Here is an 11493-nt window from a genome sequence, read left to right on the forward strand (position 1 = left end):
AGATCCGACACAACACACCACCACCAACACTGACACAGATCAGAAGGCCCAGCAGGCACTAGAAGAGCAGGCTGGGGGATCATGATGATGTCATCACTCACTGACACACAGCACGTGTGACGGTTGGCCGGGCGGCCGGCCGAGCCACACTCACACAGACACGAGACATCAGGGTCAGACAACACCTTCCTCTGCAAGTGCAGCTCCACCTCTGCTAATGAATGGGAAAAGAAGGGCTGGAACTCCACAGTGATCAGTATGCATCAGCCAGCTTGCTGTAAGGGACTGAGTCTGAGAGGAACACTGGAAGGAGCAGCAGCTCAGCTGCTACACTGGCTCCACACACCTGGCATCTTCCGCTATCCTTTCTTCCTCCCCTCTGCTGCCCCTCCATTCAGCTGAAGGATCATTCATGATGTGGCGGCATCCACCACAGAGAGAGTGCAGGCCTGTGCTGGGCCTAGGCGCCCCTAGGTGGCAGTGCGCCCTAGGTGTCTGCCTAGTTCCTGGGTCCAGTCCTGCTGGAGGGGACCGCTGTGCAGGGTGCTCTGCCCCTGGTGCAGATTTGTAGAAGAAGCCATTAGGAAAACACAGAGGTCCCAGCTAGGCTTAGCTGGAGGGGCTATTCGTAAGCTTGAGTCCAGGGATCAAGTTTGGTCTGGAGAAGTTCACTGGAGAGAGTCAGGAGGAAGTTGGTAGGTGTCAGCTGTCCTACGGTGGTCCTATGGTGTTGTGAGATGACATCCCCCTCACTGAGAAGAGCCTGGTGGATATCGGCAGGAGGCAGCAGATGACAATGTGAGTAAGTGACCTTAGAACTAAAGAGTAGTGACTGTGTGTAGCTTTTAAACTCTGGAAGGAGTACAGGTTACTATCAGCAATGAGATCCTGTGGGACATTCCCTTTGTATTGTGCAGCCAGAAGGTTGAGGAGTCCTCACGTTTTTCAGTTCTACAGTTTACTGGGGTATCCCATGCTCCTTCTCCCTATCCAAGTTCATCTTTCCCAATAAAAACCCAAAAAGAAACCCCTAGCCTAGACTGTTCTTTGGAGCCAGTAGAAGAGTAAGGAATATGTGTGCCTGGCAGTGTATGCTCTAAGTGGGGAAATAGGACCAAATTCACCAGCAGCTCCTATGGCGGTGCGCCACATACACTGTATATATACAGTATTCTGAAAGCAGACACCCTGGAGAATAAAATGGAGGTAATTCCAATTTTTTATGTCATGCAATATTAACGCAACAGTTTATCAAGCACAAAATGTAATAAACAAAATATACAACAACGTTAGCTTTTGGGCACACAAATGCAATATACTACTATAATTGTTTTGTAAAATATAACAGATGGGGTTGCGCTGAGTAAATACACACCAAACATGTCAAGCCTACATTTTTCCACAGGGGTTGCTTTAAAAGTCCTTACAGGTCATCAGTTTAGAGTGAACAACAGGCCTACACATTAACATGTGTTCAGATGTCCATATTAAAATAGGGTTTTTGAAGTCATATACTGTCAGATTATATTGCCACCTACAGGAGGATTGGACGCCACCAAACAAAAAATATGGAAGCCCAAGATAACCCCTCCTCTGCCCAGCATTCCTCAGCTTGTAGCAAAGCAGTACCAAGAGCATGATTGTGTGCAGGTGAAGCGTGGTGCAGTGGCAGTAAATACAGAACTGTACTGAAGTAAAAGTTCAGTAATGCACATAAACGGGAAGACAACCTGATTGGGAGCACTCACAGGATGTACAGCGATGAGTAGTACTAGTAGGTCTCAGGTGTGCCGACAGCGTCTGTCTCAAGGGGCGGCATGCAGCCTGCCCTGTCCGTACCCAAGTACGGAGGCTTCCAGGAAGGACAGCATGTCCCTGCACTTTTCTTACTCAACTGGAACCTCTCCCTGACACCAAGCACTGTCCCTGACAGACGAGTGACCTGTTCCTACTCTATAAAAATGTAAAGAGCCAGGAGCCAGGGTCTTACATAGACTCTGCCTGATACAAGATGGCTGCCATAGTCACATTGGATGCCAACATCCAGTTGGATGCTGCCTCTCTGTGACCGAGGAGATCATAGAGGAGCAGGCACTGTCCCTGACAGACCGGTGACCTGTTCCTACTCTATAAAAATGTGAAGAGCCAGGAGCCAGGGTCTTACATAGACTCTGCCTGATCCAAGATGGCTGCCATAGTCACATTGGATGCCAACATCCAGTTGGATGCTGCCTCTCTTTGACCGAGGAGATCATAGAGGAGCAGGCACTGTCCCTGACAGACGGGTGACCTGTTCCTACTCTATAAAAATGTGAAAACCCAGGAGTCAGGGTCTTAAATAGACTCTGCCTGATCCAAGATGGCTGCCAAAGTCACATTGGATGCCAACATCCAGTCGGATGCTGCCTCGCTGTGACCAAGGAGATCATAGAGGAGCAGGCACTGTCCCTGACAGATGGGTGACCTGTTCCTACTCTATAAAAATGTGAAAACCCAGGAGCCAGGGTCATAAATAGACTCTGCCTGATCCAAGATGGCTGCCAAAGTCACATTGGATGCCAACATCCAGTCAGATGCTGCCTCTCTGTGACCCAGGAGATCATAGAGGAGCAGGCCTCCTTCAGACTTCCTCCTGCACCTGCATTGCCACTATGGATGAGCGCCACCTGCAGTGTAGAAAATAGACTGCACCTGACTACATGATTATAAACACAGAATGGTGGGACCTGTGTTCCTCAGTGGACTCCAACAAAAAGGATTTTACGGTGAGCCCAAAAACCTACTCATCCATTGAGAGACACAGGTAGTTATGTACTGTCGAGACATCCAAAGCCAGTCCAACTAAGCCCAAGAGCTGCTTGTAGGGGTAGTGTCCAAATCTGAGACCACATGATGCCAAACCCCCTGCCTGATAGGGGAACCTGCCAACATGTCCAGAAGAAGGACAAGGAGAATCAACCTAATGCTCAACACCAAGGAAATGACTCAAAACGGGTGGGAGCACCAACCAAAGGCTAAGTGAAAGGCTGGGCAAATTGAAACCACTGAGAGGTGAAGCAATAAGAATTTCCTATTGAAGAAGGACAACATCAACATGGGTAACAAGGAAGAAATCAAAGAAAAAAAGCTAAAAAGAAACCTAGTAAACTATTCTCAGCAGAGCTGAAGAAAAGATGTCCATCATTCTAGGATATTTGCAACAAACTGAGGCATGCCAGGTAGAGGAGGGGTTATCCTGGGCTGATCTACATATCTTTTTTTACCACGAGATGAGGAGGAACCTTCTGCCTGATAGAGGAACCTGCCAAGACAACCAGGAGGTTGTACGCAGGCCAGAGTACTTGGTGTCATTCTGGACTCCAACCTATCCTTCCAGCCCCAAGTCCAATCTTTAACAAACTCATGCAGACTCCACCTCCGCAACATCGCCAAAATCCGCACGTTCCTAACCCCAGAAACCACTAAACAGCTCATCCACTCCCTCATCATATCACGACTCGACTACTGCAACTCCCTCCTCACTGGCCTGCCTCGCCGCTGGCTATCCCCGCTTCAGTCCATCCTGAATACGGCTGCCAGACTCATCCACCTTTCCAACCGCTCCATCTCCACCACCCCCCTCTGCCAATCCCTCCACTGGCCTCCACTCAGTCCTCCACCCCCCTCTGCCAATCCCTCCACTGGCTTCCGATTGCGCAACGGATCAAATTCAAAATCCTAACACTGACGTACAAAGCCGTCCACCATACTGCCCCGAACTACATCACTGACCTAATATCCAAGTACAGCCCAACACGCACACTCCGCTCCTCACAAGACCTCCTTCTCTCTAGTTCCCTGGTCTCCTCCTCCCATGCCCGCCTCCAGGACTTCTCCAGGGTGTCACCCATCCTCTGGAACTCCCTGCCCCAACCCATCAGATTATCACCTACTCTCCTCTCCTTTAGGCGCACCCTGAAAACCCACCTCTTCAGGGAAGCCTACCCCACCCCCTGCTAACCTGCCGACCTCCTCCACTCTTCCTACCACTCCATTCCCCACAGCTATCTCCTCCTGTGCCACCATCCCCTCCCTCCTAGATTGTAAGCTCCAAGGAGCAGGGCCCTCGATCCCCTCATGTTTTGCATTGTATTGGTATTGTTCTGTCACATGTTCTGTCCCCCTTTGTAATGTACAGCGCTGAGCGAACTATTGGCGCTTTATAAATACTGTATAATAATAATAATATGGAGAATCATCCTAATGCTCAACACCAAGGAAAATATTTGGTCTCCAACCAAGAAGAATGACTCAACTCAGAAGGAATCACCGACCAAAGCCGATCGAAAAGCTGGGCAACCTGAACCCACCAAGAGGTGGAGGAATACATATTTCCCTTTAGAGAAGGACAAACCCAACATTGTTGACAGGGAAGAAGTTACAGCTGACGAAAAGACATCCATCAATCTAGTACACTAGCAACAAACTGAGGCATGCTGGGTAGAGGAGGGGGTTATCCTTGGCTAGCTTACAAATGTTTTTTTCCAGTTTCCAATCTTCCTGTAGGCAGCAATATATACCCGTAATATATGACCTTCCTGTGTCCCTCAATGAACGGGAAATAAATTGTTGTTTGGGTGGGCATGCAGCAAAGTCCTGCAGGTCTGGGAAGCCAGTTTGGCACCAGAGCACACAAATATGTGACTTTTATGAAGGCAATAAACTTTTTTTTTTTTCAAAAGTGTAATAAACATATTATAGTGAATTATTGTTAACACTTGTGACTGTGTAGGCAGTGCCCATCCCCCAGAGGAAGACAGGCTTTTCTAGGTGCCCAGGGATGGGGTGTGGATGGATCACACCCAGCACAGTTCAGTCTGAGTTTAATACACACCTGACACACTGATGGAGAAAGGAGTCCTTAGCTGATTCCTGTGTGCCACGTCTGCTACCATTACTACACCAAGCAAAGGTGTGTCCCCCTCTCCCAGCAGTGCCACTTCCATGGTAGGGAACATGTAACGATTGGCAACTGCAACTATAAGGTACACTTTTATAATGGGAGAATAATGCAGAAAATACAGGATATTCATTATGTGAGGGGCAGAGACACAAACTACTGGGGGGAAATCTCCCCACTGTGGGAGGGGCAGAGACACAAACTACTGGGGGGAAATGTCCCCATTGTGGGAGGGGCAGAGACACAAACTACGGGGGGAAATCTCCCCATTGTGGGAGGGGCAGAGACACAAACTACTGCAGGAAATCTCCCCATTGTGGGAGGGGCAGAGACACAAACTACCGCGGGAAATCTCCACATTGTGGGAGGGGCAGAGACACAAACTACTGCGGGAAATCTCAACATTGTGGGAGGGGCAGAGACACAAACTACTGCGGGAAATCTCACCATTGTGGGAGGGGCAGAGACACAAACTACTGTGGGAAATCTCCCCATTGTGGGAGGGGCATAGACACAAACTACGGGGGGAAATTTCACCATTGGGGGAGGGGCAGAGACACAAACTACTGTGGGAAATCTCACCATTGTGGAAGGGGCAGAGACACAAACTACTGCGGGGAAATCTCCCCCTTGTGGAAGGGGCAGAGACACAAACTACTGCAGGGAAATCTCACCATTGTGGGAGGGGCAGAGACACAAACTACTGCAGGGAAATCTCCCCATTGTGGGAGGGGCAGAGACACAAACTACTGCAGGAAATCTCCCCATTGTGGGAGGGACAGAGAAACAACTTGCTGCAGGAAATCTCATCATTGTGGGAGGGGCAGAGACACAACTTACTGCAGGAAATCTCATCATTGTGGGAGGGGCAGAGACACAAACTACTGGAGAAAGTCTCATCATTGTGGGAGGGGCAGAGACACAAACTACTGGAGAAAGTCTCATCATTGTGGGAGGGGTAGAGGCACAATTTACTGATCAGATCTGAACTTTCTTCCAGCAGCCAGAACAACGAAATCAACTTCTGTTCATTTATTTTGAATTTCCAATACTTTGCATTGACTTTCTGTCTTATGAAGCCCAATAATGCCATTATCTGTTAGGTGTTCCATTTTTACCTTTATAACATCTTCAGATACCTCCACCCGGAATGGATTGATCTTGGTGTCCTCCTTCTCGGTGGGCTTCTCTCCGTGTCCCCACCATCCATCCCCCATGTCTATAGTTTTCCTTTGGCGTCCACATAATAGCCAACAAAGTGCGGCACCGCCGACCCCAACTGGAACCAGAGCGCTGTACGGCCAGTGCTCATTGAAGGCCGACCTATAAAGGAACACAATGGCATCATTTACCTAAACTTGTATAAACATCTGTCCAGTTGGCATTATCCACTATAAAAGAAGGGAGCAGTATATAGGGATAGATTTTATGTAAAAGGATTGATGGATCTTAAGGCAGAGTACCAGCAGCAACGAGTTCCACATTCCATGACTGTAAGAAGGATAAAAGTGCCAAAGATCCTATAATGTCAGTCCAGTAAATCTTTCATGTATATGAGACGAGGTCACAAGAAAAAAGCTAATGCATTTAGGTGGCTCAACTTTCCCCCTTCATCAGGGCTTAGGTGCTGACAGTAAATAGAGTGAAATGATGAAATGCTTACATGCTGACAGTAAAAAGGGCAAATGCTGGACAACATATTGGTTTGCCAGTCTACCTGCTTGACCAGTGATCCGAAAAAGCACCACTTTATTCCTTTACTTTACAATATGTTCCCCAGTAGTCACCCTATTTACTGTCAGCATACAAGCCCTGATGAAGGGGGAATGCTGGGTCCTTGAAACACGTTGGGATTTTCCTATGTGCAATAAAGATTTACACATTATATCTTTGGCTTTCTTATCCTTCCTTGCCAACCGCACTCCTCCAGTAACCCTAAACAGTTTTTTCCTTTCTTCTTGGATTTGGCCCCCCATGGTTTGGTGACTTTTTCATATTTTGGGTTAGTGATATAGACACTCCCCTGATGTTTTAGGTTACTTTGATGCCTGGGGATTACTTTTTGGAATAGTTGTTGGTATTTGGATGTGGCACACTTGGCCTAATAGTGATAACCTGAGAAGATTACTCTTTGATACCATATATTGGATGACAACTCTATCCTGATCTTCCCTTTTTGGCGGTCTAAGGTGAGATCTTGAGTAGATGAGGGCATGATGCTTGCTGGCCCATATTAGTAGAGCCATGAATGTTTTGTGTGTTTTACAGAATTTTACTGTGTCCACTATTAACTATCTCTTGGGGGACCTTGGTGGGGGAAGTTCTTTCCCCTATGAAAAAGGTAACTTTGAAACAAGGGTCCAACTTCAAGATATATCTGTATGTGGTTTAGACGGGTATCATGGCAATATATGCCCATGCTTTGAGGTATGTGCTTGATCCTGACCTCTTTGGTCAGTCCCAACTTGGATCACTCTACATGCTAAGATTTTCCTTTTGGCCCTGGCATTTTAGTTGGAGGGGAAGGAGGTGGTGGGCTTTGGGATTTAATTTTTGGGCCCCTTTTCCCTTACGACCCCCCCACCCTCCTCCTTCCCTTTTTTTCCTCTTTCTTTCTTTTTCCTCCCATTTTTTGTCCTTATTACATTTTGCTTTGTTACATGAATGTATCTTAATTGTTATACTTTATTCGATGATTGCACCTTTTATTGATTCTAGTGGTTCATCTCAAGCGTGGATCCTGAGGAAGTAAACGTAGCAAATGTAGCAAAATGCGTCGGTCCAATACGCTTTTGAATATTTCCACAGTGCCAAAAAAAAATATAACCGTGTGATCTTCTTAGACTTCAAGACTGTATAATTGAATTTATGAAGTCATTCTTCTTTTTAACTGGAAGAACCAATAAAACTGTAAATTCTTTTTATGTTATATTAATTTGTATTGTATGTTTTTCCCATTGAAAGGCACATATAAATTCTCACTTTTTTCGCATGAGACACCCTCACCCTGGTCTGGGGTGTGGTTCCCCACTCCTATGCTACTTTTTTTTTCTATGCAAAGTGTTGGGATGGTGCCAAAATGTGAACATCTATACTTTGGGTGGGGGGCTCATGGAACACAGCTCACTTTGTAGAGGTGGGGAGACTCAGCTCCCCATATCCCTATTATGTGTAAGTCACCCTGTGCCTGTTAGGGGCACAGGGTGATCTGTCCTAATATTGTGTAGATGTCAGGACAAGAACGCTGGAATGGGCAGGCAGGCCTATTAACATGTAACGCACTGGCTGACGACAACCACCACCCACAGACCGAAGTCCCTCAGGGCGCGGAGTCTAAGTCCCAGGCTGCCCTTCACCAGGGCCCCTGATGGTGGGGATGGACTTGACGCAGCCAGGAACCAGGTCGCGGCCCCCGAGACACCCCAGTTGCGGTAATGGCCGCCGCCAATGGCGTGTAGCTGGTGGAATGGACAATAGAGTAGTCGGGCAGGCCGGGTCGACAACAATGGGACAAAACGGTACCGGACAGCAGACGAGAATCACAGGTCACGGGCCGGGTTCAGCAACGGAGGGTCAGATCAAAGGAGAACACAAAGAATGGTCGAGTCACAAGCAAGAGTCAGATTCCAGGAGAGTCACGAGAGTCAGAACAGAGCTGTAGCGACACAAAGACACAAGACACAAGTGCAAAGGGCATGTGCGGACCACAGGCTTATATTTAATCAGCCACACCCCTCTGGGGGATGGACCTCAGAGACCTGAAGGCATAAAAGATTCCCACCATGCTCTGCAGAAATCCAAGATGGATGCCAGCACAGAGAATAACATAACCTCTGGGAAAAGGTAGGACCTTGACAGTAGACATGTATAGGTGGGGTGGGGGTTGTGGATTGTTTAATGTCATGTGGTTGCATCCCATTGTGCTATTGTTTGTCAGGCTTGGGAGCAAACTATTATGGGATGTATGTGTTTATGTGTATTAGCTTAGTGGGGGGTGTCTCCAGCAGCCCTCCCTCCTGATGGGGCTGTCTGCTGGTGTGAAGTTTGAATACCTGTGTGTCTCTTGTTACTAAATGTAGATTGCCTCACCCTGTGTCATTATGCAGGGAGGGGGGACTGTCCCTTGAGTGTATATATATCTTGTATCTGTGCTGCAATAAACTAGTTTTACCTTCTGGATTACTTCAAGATTGGTGTCATCTAGTCTTGTATGGTCAGCTGTGGTGTCTGTTGTCAGGTGTTCAGACGGGGAAGCGGTAATCTAACGGAAATACCCAAGTGCAGTCTGGGGTCGGTTCCGTTACATATACTATGCTCCAAGCACACAGATTTATATAACCCTACACAGTCCATATTTTAGGAGTTTCTCTTGGATAAAATAGCTGCCGTAAATACTAATCCATTTGCATTGATTTAAAGCCCCCATGCAAGGTGAAGGAAATCCTGAAAACATGACCTGTTGGGGGTACTTGAGGACTGAGGTTCGGAATCACTGCTTTAGACTATTCCAGGGGACCGTCAGGGTTACCTTGGCTAACAGAGATCTGCCTCTAAAATTTGGACCAAAGGTTGTATCCCTCTTGTTGTAAGTCCTGTGCTCCGCTAACACATCTATTATAGTTCTCCTGTGACAGATGCATTATTATTAAACTGACAGGTATTTGTTGATGATTTGTTCTTGTGTGTCAGTAAATACAATAGAATTTAGCCCCGGCCCTTTAAGGGTTTCAGAACCTGGGAGGCGGGTTTAGGGTCACGCCGTCACGGCGGTCACATGATCGGGAAAGGTCCCGATTGAAAGAGGAGATCAGGACCTTTCCGTGAGTACCAGACATGTGTGCTGGGAGCGTGCAGGGCGCGCGCTCTCAGCACATATGTTCTTTTTTAGTAGAACGCAAATGTGCGGCCGCTCGGCGTCTAGGCCCAGATTCCGGGATGCCGCACATTTGTGTTCGGCCGGCGTGAAGAGGTTAAAAGGAATGGAGAATGTTCTCAGAACAGTTATAACAACTGGAATGGGAGCTCCAGGAAATCAGCTAAATACGCAGATGAAATAAATATGTGGTAGAGGCCATAGAGTTTGTATTCTTTTCCATCCAGTCCTGAGATTAACACAGCTCTGCAAAACTGTACAGCCAGATTGGAGACCTGATCTTTCTTCTCAGTAACCCTTATCGGTCTTGCCCCTCCCCCAGTCTGTGACTGGATGGAAAGAAAGGGAAGCAGCAAGCTGATGAGCTGAACTCTCTGTCACTCTGTTCTTTCCTCCTATCAGCTTGCTCCATGCTGTGCAGCACAAATGATTGGCTCCTTTTGCTGCTTCTTCCTCACCAAGTTGGGGATCTGACTTTTTTCTGCTGGAGCTAAGCAATGCACCTAAACCTTCTCCCTACTCCCAACCTGTGAGTGGACAGTGTAGGAATAGCAACAGGCTATCAAGGTCATCCCTCTGCTCTTCCTTCGGTCAGCACATGTGAAAGCAGGACACTTGATTGGTGCCAAATACTGCCTCTCCCTCTACCAGTCTGAGTGCTGCTGTACAGGGATTCAAAGAAGCTCAATTCAATATATACTGTAAAGCGGGGGGGTCAGCAGCCCATCGACTGCAGGCAGGTGATGGTAGACCGCGAACAGGGAGAGGATGAACCTGACGGAGGATTGTCCTCCTTCAGAACCAAGAACTGTGCAATGCAGTGGCGTCCCTAGGCAGGTGTGGGGGGTGCGCGCCGCACTGGATGACACCTATCGCACGGGGTGACACCAGACCCGCTCCATGATAAAGTACGTTTTAAAGCAATCTGACGATCGGATCTGCAGATTGAGCATAATAGATTCCGATCCAATATGCTCCCCAATCCGCAGATCTGATCCATCCTGCGAGGATCATCAGATTGCTTTAAAACTTACCTTTTTGTGGAGAGATCAGTTAACCCCGTATAGGTTGCAAGCAGGGGCGGACTGACCATTTGGAAACTTGGGCACTGCCCGAGGGCCCAGGACCAGTAGGGGGCCCCATGAGATGCTCCTGGTACCATTTTCATAGGGTTTTTTGAGTTTGGGCAAGGACACAGGGGCCCCATGATCCCCTATTGCCCGGGGGCCTCATGAGTTGTCAGTCCGCCCCTGGTTGCAAGCTGACTCCGATCCATTATGCTCAATCCGCAGATCCGATCCATCCTGCGGGGATCATCGTAGGGGAGACACCAAGTGTTATTGCATCGGGTGACACCAACCCTAGGGACGCCCCTGGAGCAATGTACACCTCCAGGAGATAGCATTATAGATAAGAGGAAACCAACAGACTACAATGTAACAAGTGGGTCTTCTTGTTACATTGACTTTCCTCTTACCTGCCATTCTCAAGGACTTGTCTCCACATGACTCCTTCCTGATCTGATGGGACTTTACCCTGTGGCTCTCTGGGTAATAGAGCGTCAGCCTCTCGTCTCTCCGCCTCTGTGTGTACAAAGGAGAAATAGAACAATAAACTGCAAATTAGAGAGAGATCACATGACACCAGTACAGAGGATGTATGATCTCCGACATAGAAGGGA

At 47.8% G+C, this 11493-nt stretch overlaps 1 protein-coding gene across 1 annotated transcript in view; it reads right to left on the reverse strand.

Annotated features, from left to right (window-relative positions):
- LOC149437761 (epoxide hydrolase 1-like) overlaps positions 1–11493 on the reverse strand; it is a 31705-nt gene extending 20212 nt beyond the window's left edge. The window contains exons 1-2 of the mRNA XM_089660649.1: positions 11290–11493; positions 6058–6262 (exon numbers count right to left, since the gene is read on the reverse strand). Of these exons, the coding sequence (XP_089516775.1) occupies positions 6058–6262; positions 11290–11318 (234 nt within the window). The 5' untranslated portion in view covers positions 11319–11493. The remainder of the gene's footprint in view (positions 1–6057; positions 6263–11289) is intronic.

This window comes from Staurois parvus, unplaced genomic scaffold, assembly GCF_062004578.1.
Source record: "Staurois parvus isolate SC_StPar_1 unplaced genomic scaffold, SC_StPar_1.0 ptg001257l, whole genome shotgun sequence".
Classification (NCBI taxonomy): Eukaryota; Metazoa; Chordata; class Amphibia; order Anura; family Ranidae; genus Staurois; species Staurois parvus.